General features: G+C 35.9%; 1 protein-coding gene across 1 annotated transcript in view; it reads right to left on the bottom strand.

The window, feature by feature from the left end:
* DPH6 (diphthamine biosynthesis 6) overlaps positions 1-15,986 on the bottom strand; it is a 159,811-nt gene that overhangs the window by 15,874 nt on the left and 127,951 nt on the right. Inside the window, exon 6 of the mRNA XM_056133843.1 lies at positions 8,899-8,960. Coding sequence (XP_055989818.1) covers positions 8,899-8,960 — 62 coding nt within the window. The remainder of the gene's footprint in view (positions 1-8,898; positions 8,961-15,986) is intronic.

The following is a 15,986-nucleotide window of genomic DNA, read 5'->3' on the forward strand; positions in this document are numbered from 1 at the left end:
CCCTACCTGCTTTACTATCTCTCTAACCCCTTATTTTTTGCAGGGAAACCACTGTCTATGCAAAAATCCTCATAAATAAAATTATTAAGTCTTGCATATAGTAATATATTGAAGCATTACTATATTAGCTATGCTTTCTTTTTACAGGTAAGTCAAGGCATATGTAAGAGGTGACTCAGGATTTCTGAGGAGAGCGAACAATACAGGTTCCTTAATCCCTTGTTTTGTACCTTACATTTACAAATCCAGAGTCTATTTCCTCTCCTTTTTTAGGGTTTTCCTTGACTGTTCATTTAAAAAATAAATATTGGGTTGATATTTTATCTCCCTTAATGAGGTTAATCACATTATTCATAAAGATAAGAAGATATAAGAATCCCTAAAGATTTGAGTTGTCTTAGGCAATGGTATGGAAGATAGAGTCTTAGATAATAAGTTAAAAATACCCTCTAAATATTAAAGGAAGAGTTTGACAGATGACTTGTTCTGATTTTATACTAGAATCAATTTTGCTTTGGGTAATTCATTCATTGATTAAGTCTCTTTTATGAGCATATGCCAAAAAATGAAAGGAAGAAGAGGGGGCAAAACCTCGGAGTCTGAAGATCTGAGTTGTGTTATGTAGCTGTGTTATGTTGTGATTGAGGGGATATTTATACATATCGCTAAATGCACAGACATTTATTAAGTACTAAGTTTATGTACTTTATGTACACACAGATTAGACTATGCAGAATCCAGAGAAAAAGATACTTGGATTGCTTTTCATTATTTTCTATAACAGTCAGGAAAAGGAACTGCAGTTCAGAATTAGCTATTATCCATTAATATTCAAGATTTCTTAAAGAAACTTTATCCACCATGTGAAGCTACTTGTCAAAACAAGCAGCACTAACCTCAGGTGTGTTCAATAGTAAATGCTTTTTTTCCTTTCCTTTCTCTCTTCTGCAATTCATCTACATATCTGATAAACTTCTTCCCCTTACATCTCATATTCATTAAGAAGTAAAATAAGTTTGGGAAATTAGGGAGAGAAGTAGAAAGATAAGAGCTCAAGTGAGGAGAATGGGGTGTATGTGTATGTGTGTAAGGGGATTGTTGAACATCGGGCAAGGTTCTTGCCTTGCTGACCTAGATTTGATCCTCAGCACCCCATATTGTCCCCTGAGCAGCACCAGAAGTGATTCCTGAGTACCGAGTCAGGGATCCCTGGGTACAGAAGTAAAAACCTTGAACACTACCAGATATAGTCCAAAACACCACAAAAATAAAACAAAACAAAAAAAGAAAGAGGAGATCATTGATTTCTCTCAGGTTCTTTTTCCTACTTTTCTATCCTATTCTCTCAGCACTTAACTCTGGATTGTACGTCATCCTAATTTACAAACCTCCTGGCAAATCCATGAATCGCTTTTAATTTCATAAATCGTATTTTTAAGTACAAGGATTTTATTAGATTAGATTCTTTTATACAGGATCCAATTTTCCCCTAAAACAGTTCATTTTCTCATCCAATACTATAAGTCATTTCAAATCTAATAATAATAATACATATCCATGTGATTTTTTCATTCTGTGATTTTTCTCTCAATTTTCATGATCTTATCAGGTCTAATATGCTTGGTAGTTTGGTCAAATTGTAGAATCTGTATGTAAAGTGTCTTTAAAGAGTCCCAAGACTCTGGCATGTTGTATTTCTTTAGTGAGAAATAGACAGAGGAGGATCAGGTCATTAATTCAGTGTAGGGCTGATGATTCAAAGTTAGAGATTAGTATTTACAAAAGCTTTACTATTTATGATTTGCTTTTGCTTCTAAGAAATAGTCTATTCTGAAGTCTAAATAAAAAGAACTAACCAGGTCCACTTCAGCTTCTTCTCTCTAGCCTTACAAAGCTACTCAGCACTCTAGTCAGCTTCTTAGCTGGTGCTTTCTCTTCAGGTTGGCATCTCTGTACCATTTTTTAAAATTAAAAAATGTTTCTGAGGAGAAAAAAACAATGTGCAGGATTTCTGTTACCCCTGCAATTATGGTCCCTTATATTGTTTCCATTTTTAAAATTCTCTAATGCCTTTCAACATTATTTTTATTTGATTTTATATAACTTATATAGTTGTATTGGGAGAGCTGAGCTGATGCTTCAACACAGTTGGGCATGGATATTTCGTTATGCATACATACATATGCCAAAACATATTTATACTCCTTGGCCTTGCATTCCCATTATAGAACTTTATCTTACAAATAAACTCATATGTGCTTAAAAATTTATGGAATAATTTTCATTCTACATAATTTGTAATACAATAGAAAGAAAATTAATAAAGAATAAATACCATTAGTAAAGAAAAGATACAGTATATTATACATGGTACACCTATATAATGCACATAATATGAGCAGATAGATTAGTTGGATTTTTATGTGTTAAATAATAAATAATAAATAAGGCCCTCCCGTTGATCATCGATTTGCTCGAGCGGGCCCAGTAACGTCTCCATTGGAGACTTTGTTGTTACTGTGTCTGGCATATCCAATACTCTCGGTAGCTTGCCAGGCTCTCCGAGAGGGGCGGAGGAATCGAACTCGGGTCGGCCATGTTGGCCGCTTGTAAGGCGAACACCCTACCCCCTGTGCTATCGCTCCAGCCCACATGTGTTAAATGGAATACAAAATATAAAGATAGCTTATGGAATGGGGGGAAATATTCACATAACATGCATCTGACACATAAATAATATCTGTCTAATCTATGTATCTATCTTTAGCACAAAACTCAACAATAGTCAAAACCCCACAATGGGATGTGTTCCTTATGCCACAGGGCTACTTCAGGGCCAGGAAATTTAAGTTTTAGTATTTTTCAAAAATTCATTAGGCAAAGCCCTCTATCTACCTGCCTGCAACATGCTTCTCCTAGAGATTCCATTCGTTTTAAATCTCTTTTAGGGGTACATGAGTATGTCTTGTTTATTTATTTTTAAAAACACGGTCCACAAGTGAACAATATTGTCAGAACTAAAAACAGCCATGGCAAATAGTAAACTCAAGAACAAAGATTTTGTCTAATTTATCAAGTATACTCAGATCTCACAGAAGCATGTCACAAAATAGGTCATCATTAAATGCTAAATAATTTGATGGTGAGTGCAATGACTAAACAAATGAATAAAGAATTGAATGAAAGAACTAAAGAACTAAAGTTTTTGTTAAAATCTTGGCAGTCACATTCTAATGGGGCTTTGGAAAGGTTACAGACTATACACATATGAATAGATGAAAAACTACAGTAATTTGGAGAGATTCTCTTTAGCTTAGGTAGTCACAGGAGAGTTTCTCTAAGGACTTAGCATTTGAGCCTGTCACTTAAATTATGAGAAAGTATTAATCTTGTGATAGTCTGAGGAAAAAATTCTAGGCAGAGGAAAATCCTAAGGAGAAAGTGGTGAATAAAGTGTGCCCAAAAATTAAAGAGACATGGCTGATAGAACTGAGTGAGACTTAGTTCTGAGCCTGACAGAAAACAAGCTGGAAAAAATTGGGTGCTGATCTTATTAGCTCTCAAAGGTAGGTAATCTTATAAGAGTTTGAGTTATTTTTTAAATTAAAATTACACTGAAGAAATATTTAAATGTTAAACAATGTGTGATAGGAATAGCATTAAAAATCACTGTATTATCACATAGAAGCACTGGCAGTCACCCCCATGAACCAACTCCAGCGCCACCCTGTACACTCTATTACTGGCCTTGCTTCAGAGACCCATCAATAAATCTCGAAAGAGGTCAAAAGCCAGAGACAAAGCAGCGAGTCCTCGAAGACACCAGAGAACCGGAGATCTCTCTGGGCCCCACACTGAGCCAATTTCACAGGGGCACCCCAGATGGAGCAGGTACAGTCTCCCTGCCTACTCCAGATGGAATCCTGGTGACCAAGAGGTTCCACAAGGCCCAGGTATGCGGGTTCCAGGACTAAATCTCCATGATGCATGTTGGCAGAGGTGCCAGGCTGTCCCTTCCTGGCTCCTGCCTACTCGTTGGCCTAGATGTCACACCCACAATATGCCTCTGGGCACCATCTTAGCGCAACAACAGCCCTAGTCCAGAGATGCCCAATTGAATCCTAAAATGGATAAGTGTCCTACAGAAATGTCTTTGGAATCCAACCATTTACAATCTAGGATTCCAGAAGCATGTGGCACAGCACCAAGATGTTCAAAATGAGCAATGGACAATAAATGATCCAGCATCTGCCCCTGCAGGCAGGCTTGAATGGTGGTGGGAAAATTCGAGCAAAACATAATTCCCAAAAGTAGAGAGAGAGTATTGGGGAGATTGCCTGCCATTGAGGCAGGGTGGACTGGGATGGGGGGTAGGAAGGATATACTGGGGACACTGGTGGTGGAGGGTGTGCACTGGAGGAGGGATGCATGTTCGATCATCGGAATCTTGAACATGAAAGTTTTGTAACTATCTCACGGTGATTCAATATTAAAAAAAAGTAATGTGGAGTCCATGTCCAACTCAATCAGCTTAATCAATGGCTGAATAAAAGGCAGTACTCCTACATTAAAAAAAAAAGAAAAGAAAATGCACTGATAATATTAAAAAAAATCACTGTATTGGGTCAGAGGGATAGTATGGGGGTAAAACATGTGCCTAGGATGTGCTGAACCTCAGTTTGATTCCTGTCACACATATGATTTCCTGTGCACTGCTGTGTGTGCTTCCCCTCAACTCCACCCCCCCCCCCCCCAAAAAAAACCCCAAGTCACCCTAGCATTTGTGTGAATAATGTATTGTGGCAAGGCAATGGCAGTAAGCAGATCAGTTAAGGGGTGATGTGTATTCTAGACAAGAGATGATCACAGTCTGGTGAATATATTACCGAGATAGTGCAAGCAAATCACATTAATGGGTTGGACACAACAGTTGAGAGAAAGAAGAATCTCAGCCAATGGGGACACAAAACATTTTGGAGTAAGTCAATTATACAATTTCAATGACATAGAATACATCACGCTCCCGTTGTTCATCGATTTGCTCGAGCAGGCCCAGTAACGTCTCTATCATGAGACTTGTTGTTACTGTGTTTGGCATATCAAGTACGTCTCGGATAGCTTGCCAGGCTCTGCCGTGCGGGCGAGATACTCTCGGTAGCTTGCCGGGCTCTCTGAGAGGGGCGGAGGAATCGAACTCGGGTCAGCCATGTTGACTGCGTGCAAGGCAAACGCCCTACTGCTGTGCTATCGCTCCAGCCCATAGAATACATATAGCACAATTAATTTGAGGCAGTAATAAGCAATATCTCGATTGACAGAAGCATTTCCAGAAGTGTTTCTACCTGTAAAATAGAAAAAATAATTTCTACCATGTTTGAAGAAATGGAAATTAAAGGTGACTGGTATATGAAGAAACCAGAATCTAAGTGCAGGAAATATCTGAAACATGACTATGTATACTGATAAAACTTCTGAACAAAATTTATTTGAAGAAGGAAAGAAGTAAAAAAATTAGAATGAAAGGCAAACATCTTTAGGATGGGAGAGGCATGTGAAGGAGTTATTAAGAGAGAGAGGATGGAGATACTGAGAAGCCAAATGGCATCCAGGGCAGACAAAGAGGATTACCTACAGAAGTGATACTTCCACAGTCACAAGTAGCAAAGGATATGTGGGCTGTAAATAAATTAGAGATGTACTTGGAGGTAAAGGGCTTTTCAGTATGATGAAACCTATTGTTCTCTTTGTGAGAAAGAAACACATCATCCACTCAAAGAGACAGTTGAAAAAATATGAAGAATAATTTGAGAAGAAAAGAAACAAAAATGTCATACAGAGAATGAGTAGTGAATTTTTCTAGAAAAATATCATTGTATTGAAGAACTCATTTAGATAGAAATAATGTTGGCATCTTTTTAGAGCAGGTAGCACTGCAGCACTGTCCTCTTCTTGTTCATTGATTTGCTCCAGCAGGCACCAGTAACATCTCCATTGTGAGATTTGTTGTTACTGTTTTTTGGCATATCGAATATGCCACGAGGAGCTTGCCAGGTTCTATACCTCATGAAAATACACAAGTAATTCATCATAAACATTTTAGCAATCCCCAATCTTTGATTTTTCTACAAAGAATTTTTATGTTTCGTTTAATTTTAATTTCAATTTTGATTTAATTGATGATATTTTAGATAAAATGTTTACAATGGATAATATGTTTACAATGGTGATGACATTTATAACTTTATTGTAATTGAAGTTTTATTACTGTTGTTTAGATAATATGTTTACAATATTATCAACATAAATATTGGCAACATTTATGGCTTTATTGATAGCTACTGTGTCTCACAGCCACCAAAGTATCCAAAGCCTCCACCAATGTCACTATGTTATTTCTAGTGTACCATTTCATTGTAGCCCACTTCCCCAACCTGGCTTGGTAATATAGTTTGTAATTCAAAGCAAAGGATTTGTCATCATTTTACGTTATCTATTCCCTTGTCTTGTTTCTCTATATACCACAGATAAGTGCGATCACCCAGTATTTGTCCTGTGTCTTAAATTTGTTTAACATGATACCATTCAGTTCCATTCAAGTTGAAGTAAATTGCAAGACTTCATTTCTTTTCTTAGAGCTGTATAGTATTCCGCTGTGTATCTATGCCATATATGGATGTTTTGATTGTCTCCATACCCTATCTATTGTATAAGTAAGCATTGCAATGAACATAAATGTGCATATAGCTTTTTGAATTAATGTGTTTATGCTTTGTCATTCCCATAAATTTAACTTCATTTTTTATCTACATTATTTTGACAGAAGAGAAATTTAGTCTGATAGTAGTGAACAAATGTCAGATATAGTGTAATGATGGCTTTATAAGTATTATTATTATATGAGATATAATGATAATTTGTAAAACAAATTGCTATAAGAAGATTCCTATCAGAAAGGAAAGGAAAAGAACTACATTGAATTTTTATTGACATATAACTGAAAGTTATATAATATTATGATGTAATGTTACCTCAATAAACAAAATTTTATTGACCTATATAACACAAAGAATAAATTCTTATATAAAATTCTAGACAATAATACTATATTAATATTGGTTCATTAATTATTGTTTGTTTTTGGGCCAGTGCTAAGGGATTACTCCTGCTCTGTGTTCAGTAATCACTCCTGGTGGTGCTTATGGGACCATATATGATGCTGGGATACTATCTAGGTCAACAGTGTACAAGCCTTACCTGTTATATGATATCTTAGGTACTGATCATATCAGTGGAAAAATATTTGTAATAGAAAAAAATTGTGGGAGTTGGGGCAGTATGTAGGAACCCTGTACTCACTGCTCAATTTTTCTATAAAACTGAAACCAAGCTTAGAAATAATTTATTAATTTAAGAAAAACAACAAAAGCCAAATAGTTGAGGAGAGTCTACAGAGGGAATGGAAAACAATTATCTCACATATTGACAGCAAATTATGTAGAAATCAAATATAAACTTTTATACTGTAATTACTTACAACAAAAATTTTATGCTGGTATATATTAGATGCTCAATGCTTAGTGAAAGAAGAAATAGACATTTTAGGGGTTTCTGAGTGGCAGATATTGCTAAATCATAGCACTGTAGCACTGTCCTCCCATTGTTCATCGATTTGCTCAAGGGGCACCAGTAACATCTCCATTGTAAGACTTGTTACTGTTTTTGGCATATCGCATACTTCTCCGGGAGCTTGCCAGGCTTTGCCATGTGGGCGGGATACTCTCGGTAGCTTGCCAGGCTCTCTGAGAGAGGCGGAGGAATCAAACCCAGGTCAGCCGTATGCAAGGCAAACGCTCATCTGCTGTGCTATCGCTTCAGCCCGATTGCTAAATCATAAAATAATAAAATGCAAATAGCAGCCAAAGAAAATGTGAACCCCATAAATTAGTGAAAAATATAACTACTAATAGTTCAGATAACATTATGTTCAGAAACAATGTTGAATTAAAAGCACATGAGGGAAAATAATTTTTTTTTGGGGGGAAAGGCATGTACTGGTTCACATCTGGCAGTGCTTGGGGGACCATATGAATTCTGGGGACCAAACTGGGTCAGCTGCATGCAGGACAAGAGACTGATCCGTGTACTATCTCACTAGCCAGGGGAAAACGATTATTAAAGTAGTTAATTTTATCCTAGAAGTTGGGTGATTTTCTGTATTCACTGTGATTGTGAGAGCTAAAAACTAATCATTATATTACTCAAGTTCTTGAAACACTACCATGCTAATCATAATATTTCCCCCTAAACTCTAATAAAATCCATTAATAAAATCCTTCTTAAATGTTTAGAACATACTTAATATTTGATGATGAAAAGGTTAAACAATTATAACTTAAATTCTTAAGATAATTTCTTACTACTCTGCAAATTAATTTTTAATGGGCAAAAAGAGAAAAGATTAGATAATCTCTAAAAGAGGATTTAGACATTTCATTAACATCTCTCATTTCATTAACATTTCATTCACTAACATTCCTGATGGAATAAAGCATCTGATCATGGGAGCTATCAGAGACTTTTGGAGTATAATAGTTCTTTTTTAATCATAGAATCTTTTAGATACTTTGGAATATAATATTTCTATGTAGCATAGAATGCGAATTTTGATAAAAAAATTTCTGACAATACAGTTTCTGAGTATAACTTGCTCTTTTATTTCAATAAACAGGCTGGTAATACTTTTCAAAATTTTATACGTGTTTTACTCTCCATAAGAAGTTAAATTTTTATGAAAATTGATCAAGAATTTGAGTTATTCTAAAATAAAAGTATATCAATAGCATAATTTTAAAAATATCTGGTAAATGCCTGTATTTTGAGTAAGATATAAATTCTTACCTCTAAGAGATAAGGCTCCATTTGATCCAGGGTTTTTCCAAGATGCTTATCAGGATCTAAACCTGCCAAGAAAGGTTAAGTGTTTTAGATAACTATCAGATTAGAAGTTTAAGGAGACATTCCCCTCCTCTCTTCACCTAGGAAACCAGGATATGCATATATTTTAAATGACTTTGATCCTAAAACAAAATGTACTTTGCTAGTATTTATTTTCCTATTCCCCTTGGTTAACTCTTTTTGCTTCTGAAAAATAGTTTCATTTTAATTTCAATTGCTTTGTATCAACTATCGAACTCACTAATTTTGTTCCTTTTCCTTTTGAAATGAAAAGGAACACAAATATAATCTCAGATCTACACAAGATTTAAATCCTTGGTATTAAAATATTATAATTTTTATTTTAAAGATGGGCAACTAAGATTATTCTGGTTTATTTCTATTTTACCCTAACTTTAGCCTTAGAAAATAAGAGTAGAAGGGATACAAAATTTCATTACGAATAGTATATGGTCTTGATCACTTGACATCCCATTTCTCATCGATTTGCTTGAGCAGGCACCAGTAACATCTCCATTCGTTCCTGTGCATGCTAGTGTAGCCCAATGGTGTCTGCTCGTTCTAGGAACATGAACAACCTCAAACTGATCATTCAGGGTCTTGATGAAGAAGTCTGACCAACTCATAGGTGGGTGGTCACGTGATCTTTTGACGTCCTGTGGAGTCCAGTAGGTTATGGCTCTAGTCCAGCAGTCATCTCCAAATCTCATTACGTGTCAGCGCATCTGATTTTTGACACCTTGGCAAATGAGACAGCGTCCCTGATTCTTGATCATCCACGGAGATCGGAACTCCGGATTCTTTCTCTCATTTGAGTGAAATGTGATACTCCAAGTGTTATTCCACTTTGGGAGACCCGAATAGCATTCTCATCCTGTTTTCGTAGGGCCCAGGTCTCTGAGGCATATGTTAATGCAGGAAGAACAGTGGAATCAAAGAGATGTGCCCGGAGCCGGAGGTTCTTCATCCTCTTAGTTATTTCTTCGACACTCTTGAAGGCGTTCCAAGCTGCTCTCTTCCTTCTGCGCAACTCAGGTGTCAGGTCATTTGTCACGTTGACTTCTCAACCTAGGTACACATAACTGTTGCATTTGGAGATGTTCATCCCATTGAAAGCGAATAAAATGTCAGGAACGAGACGGTTTCTCATAAACATCGTCTTCATGAGATTCAGCTGTAGTCCTACCTTTCCACACTCACTCGAAGTCAGCCAGCATTTGTGCCACTTGGCTGATGTTTGTTGTTATTAGAACGTTATCAGCGAAGTGGAGGTGGTGTAGTTGCCAACCATCTATCTTCACTCCAATTTCTTCCCATTCCAGTTGTCGTATAAAGTTCTCGAGGGTGGCACTGAAGAGTTTCAGTGAAATGGTATCACCTTGCCGAATCCCTCTCTTGACGTCAATGATCAGCTCCCTGTAGAATAGTGAGATCCTGGTAGTGAATTCGCAATACAGTTCACAGAGGATCCTGATGTACTGAGTTTGAATGCCCTGTTTGGGTATGGTTTTGATGACCACTTCAGTCTCAACAGAATCAAAGGCCTTCTTTAAATCAATGAACATTAGACAGAGAGACATCTTGAACTCCTGAGAAACCTCAATGAACTTGGTTATCGTGTGGATATGGTCGATTGTGCTGAATCCTTTTTGGAAACTGACTTGCTTGCATAGTTGTCCTTCATCTAGTGTTCTGTCAATCCTATTCAGGATGACTTGAGTGAACAGCTTGTAGATGACAGATAAAAGGCAGATCAGGCGATAGTTGCCAATGTCATGGATGTCTCCCTTCTTGTACAGTAGTACAGTCCTGCCGGTTTTCCACTGGGATGGAATCTTGCACTCAGACAGGTAGTATGTGAAGAGCCGAGCCAGTGTATTGATGAGTACTAATGGCAGGTTCTTCAGGTGTTCGGGTCTGACCTTGTTTGGGCCGGGTACTGTTCGCTTCTTTACCGATGAAATGGCGTGTCAAATTTTAGAAGAACGAACGTTGGGAATGACATATCCATCCTGCAGAATTTGGTATGTGGGCAGTTGGACGTGGCTATTTAAGATATCTGAGTAGAAGTCATGGATAATCTTCTTCATTGACCTTCTGGAAGATGTGATAGATCCTTCATGATATCAGAGGGCAGTCTGTCCATCTTGGTCCTGTAGTTGGCAAAGGACAGGCGGGCGTTGCGAATGCCTTTCCCAGCTTCTGCCACATCTGCCAGCACTGCTGCTCTTCTCTCTTTGAGATCTTCCTTCATCACTTCTCTGCACTATTTTGCGAGTTCGCACTTTCGCTTGCAGTTGCCTGAGGCTTGCGCCAAGCCACGTTGGCGAATGAGCTCGAGAGGTTTCGAAGACAGGCATCTTTTTGTGGCTATCTCTCTCTCGGTATTCCTCACACAATCATGGAGGTGCTGAACCAGTCGATCGTATTCCTCGTCAATGTTGTCAATGATGGCATCTTCCCATGTTGCAACAATAGTGCCACAGAGCTCCCAGTTGGTGGTCGTTCTGGGAGTTCTCTTCTTAAAGTTTGCAGCCCTTTCTCCCTGCTCTGTGAAGTAGAATTTTGCATGAAGGAGATGGTCTGATCCCGTTTGGAATTTTGGGACAACAGCGATATTGGTCAGGGAAAACCATCGATACAGACACAACTTACCAACTTATGATGAACATGAAAATATGCATTCCAAATAAAAAGAGTTGACTTGAGGGGTCTGAGAAATGCAGGAAACCCAGCTTCAATTCCCAGTACCATCTGGTTTTCAGCAACATAGGGTGACACCTAAGTACTGATCCAGAAGTAGCCCCTGATAACCACCTGGTTTGGTTTCAAGATAAATAAAAACAAAAAGGACAATTTAAAAAAAATATTATACCAATCCAGCATACGTAATCATTGACAAAGACACTGAAATACTATAATAGTGAAGTTTTCCAGTTGATAGGTTTATAGATTGTAGGCTAACATGTTCTACTGGATTGGAGTAAAATGACTACTCCAGTTCTTTTGTCCTGATGATTTCCTAGTTACTCTGTGCAAAGTGCAGTGTGTCTTTGTTTTCAAGTATCTATTTATTAGAAAGTTAAAATTCACTGGGAGCTTTAGGATCACTGCCCATATGACACATATTTCAGATTGTTTTTTATAAAATATTTTCTTGGATAAGATCCAGAGCTCTCTAGCAATTCAAGTTGCTGTCCTTGAGAAATCAATAGGCTGAAATTACCCTTGAAGTTTCACCTACGTTAGCTGAGACTATCATATATGTGCTATGGTAGGAAGATTATAGTCCAGAATATATCCAGATGCAGAAAATTTTCCAATATTCTCTTTATTGATAATTCCATAAATCATGCATTCCATCAATAAAATGAAACTATTTTTAACTTATTGTTATACATACAATGAATAATAATTAATTTTCTTTTATTTCTTCATATTTTCTCATAAGTTTTCTCATTCATAAACACTTTAACATTGTATGTACAGTCTTTAACATATTTATTAATTTCTCTAAGTATAATTTTCAATACAATTATTAAAATAATTTAAGAACAAGAATATGGGAACAGATCACATTACCATGAAAATATGTTAGCTTATCTATAAGTATAAAGCTCAAAATATGTTACTGTTTTGATCTCAGGTACTTTGGTTTGGATATTTCCTAACTAAATGATAGGCACAGAAATACTTCCATTCAATATGTTTAAAAGTTGCGAACAGAAGGTCAGGGACAAATTAGTATTAATAAAATATATTTCTCCTCGGCTTCATTTTATGTGTTGGATTCTTTAGGGAGAAGCATTTTAATATTAAAGACAATACTTGAATTGAGATTTTATGCAAAGCTTAAACAACACAAATAATTTCTCAATTTAAGTTACCTGTTTCACCAGTAAGCAACTATTTATATTTCTGAGTATAGCTAAAGAATGATGCCAACCTACCAATATATTTTCTCTGACAGGATTCTATCATGCAAAATAATTTTAAATTATAAGAATATATAGCAATACCTCAGTCATTTTAAAATCCATATTACATGATTGTTCTATTTTTTATTTTTAAGCAGTAGCCCTTTACCTGGTAAATGGAGTGGGACCAAAAGGCATAATCTTCTCTTTCTTTAAATAAACCTTAGTATCTAGACCCAATAAAATTTATGTGCAATTTGAAAATATCTTTCCTTATCCTTGCAATGTACTCATACCCATTTTATTTTATATAAAATTGTATTACTCTTAAGTTTTTTGGAAAAATGGTGAAAAGGCTTTCAAAAAACTACAATGCTCGTTTTTTCAATGCAATTCAACTCTATCTAAAGGTTTCCATTTATTCTGGTTCCTATAAAAGACGTTTCTTTTTTTTTTTGGATTCATTTAAATTAGATGTCACTGTTCTAGTGCAGTCTGGACATAAACTGCTTCAATAAAACCCTAATAATCTATTCAATTTAACTCCTGAATCAACCAGTTATGGAATGCCAGTCGCAATGTACCTATGTACTCTAAAATGAAACAAAAAAATTCATACTTATTGTGAGTTACATTTATTAATGCTGATATAAATATCAACATCAAGAGAGATATATGATGATAAAGATGATTCTTATTACACCCCAGAGGACCTAGGATGATGTTATAATGAGAATACATAACAACTCAAATACATAAATTTCAAAACTTTCTCCAACATGCAGAAAAATTACTATAAATCCTGACACCTAACCATTTAATCATGTCTTATGGACATTCCCTGATAGAAGCTGGGTGAATGAATAAACCCACAACAAGACCTAGGCACTGAATAACTCCATGCAGAATTAAGAAATTAATTAGGAGGAAGAACCATAATTTGCAGAGCTGACATCTATTTTATTTTACTTGCATGTATCAATGGGAAGCAATTACAATTCAATTAAAATATTCAATTTTATTACTTTACTGACTGACCTTGAAGTTAATGCCGGTTTTATTTAATTGCATCATCTATGAATAAATGTTAACCCTACGTTGTTATGCCCCATTATTTTCAATGTATTTTTCAACTTTTTGACTAAATTATATCAGTCAATTTATTATCCACTGTCACAAAAGCAAGTGGAGGTTTATTTCTTTGTAACAATGTAATATATGACAGATACAAAAGAAAAATCACAAAATGTTAGATAATGCTATTTTTAACACAGTCAAATAAAACTGTGTTCTCATCTCAACTTTTTAAATCTAGATTCTTACTTTAAATTAGCAGGTGATATTAGAAAAGGTATAGTTACTCTGAAAGGTAATTTCTAAACTCCTGTTATTATTGATAAATTTAGTGCAGAAAAGAATGGAGTATTTCATGTAGCTTCAAAACTGCAACACACTAACATAGATACACACACATCACTACATACCTAACAATGTTATCCTTTTCTATCAGGTCATTACATAATATAACAAGTAGCATTAAGGAAGCTATATAGGTTTTGTTGTAAAGTAACTAAAATGTGTTAAAAACCATGAAGACAGTATATGGACTCTACAAAGTAAAATGTTATGTTATTTTGAAAGCTGATGAAAGATCTCATGTCAGTTTGCAGATATTCCATTCGTACAATTAGACCACTATCACGACGACAACGACGACCATCCTGTTATTCGTCGATTGCCTCCAGCAGGCCCCAATAATGTCTCCTTCATCCTAGCCTTGAAATTTTTAAAAAAGTGCCATATTCAAGGCTCTTTCAGAGTTAGGAGAATGAGACCCGTCATTGTTACCGGTATTTGGCGTATTGGGTACGCCGCGGGGAGTTTGCCAGACTCTGCCGTGTGGGCAGGTTACATTCAGTAGCCTGCCAGTTTGTCCAAAGTAGGAATGAGATAATAATGAGATCACTAAATACTTAATTTTTTCAGGGGTTGCATCAGGCTTTCTCTCAGCATTTAATTTCATCCTGAAAGTCTACAAACTTTGTATTTTACCTCGGTGTAAGAAAACTCATGGAGACTTGGATATTTTATGATTCACTTTTAAAACCCATGTGATGAAAGAATAATAAATCATTTCAAGAATAATTATGCGGTTAATGATAATCAATACATGTTGGCAATAACTCAAATGATCATTTTTCTACTTTAAAATCCTATAGTTTAGTAATGTGAGACCAATACTACATGGTGGAGGGATGGATATTGTATGACTGAACACTGTATGACTGAAACCCGACCATTTTGATCTGCTTTGTAACTGTGTATCTCACAGTGATTTAATTAAAAAAAAAAAACTCTAGAGTTTAAACACACAAAATGAATAAAAAATGAAGAATAGGTATTTCAAATAGATTTTCTTAAAGAGCAAGTTGAAATGTTTATTTTTAGAAATATCTTCTTAATATTTTATATTAGTTTTCAACAACAAATACTATAAATTGAAAAAATATTGTTATGAAGAGACAGTATCTTAAGGGATGAAACTTGAATTTTTTTTTTAAAAAGACAAAGGATTATTTTATGATTTATTAAGTTGCAACCACTGGAACTTTATAAATCACAATTATTTAAATTCTTTAATTAAATTTCATTTTTAAAAAAGATAAAAGCCTGATAATATAGGGGTTTTCTTTCATTTTAGAGAAATTTATATTTGAATGTGTGGTCATAAAGACGATAGAAATTCTAAGCAGAAGAACAGAATTCAACTGACTTTTAGGTACATCACTCTAGCACGGTAGCATGGTCCTCCCATTGCTCATCGATTTGCTCAAGCGGGCCCAGTAATGTCTCTTTCATGAGACTTGTTGTTACTGTGTTTGGCATATCAAATATGTCACGGGTAGCTTGCCAGGCTCTGCCGTGCAGGCGAGATACTCTCAGTAGATTGCCAGGCTCTTCGAGAGGGGCGGAGGAATTGAACTCAGGTCAGCCATGTTGGCTGCTTGTAAGGCAAACGCTCTGTCGCTGTGCTATCGCTCCAGCCCTAGTTCAGCAAAATTTCTCTAGTTCAGCAAAATTTCTCTAGTTCAGTAAAAATTCTTGCAAGGAAAT

Source organism: Sorex fumeus, unplaced genomic scaffold (genome assembly GCF_029834395.1).
Source record: "Sorex fumeus unplaced genomic scaffold, SorFum_2.1 ptg000098l, whole genome shotgun sequence".
NCBI classification, from domain to species: Eukaryota; Metazoa; Chordata; class Mammalia; order Eulipotyphla; family Soricidae; genus Sorex; species Sorex fumeus.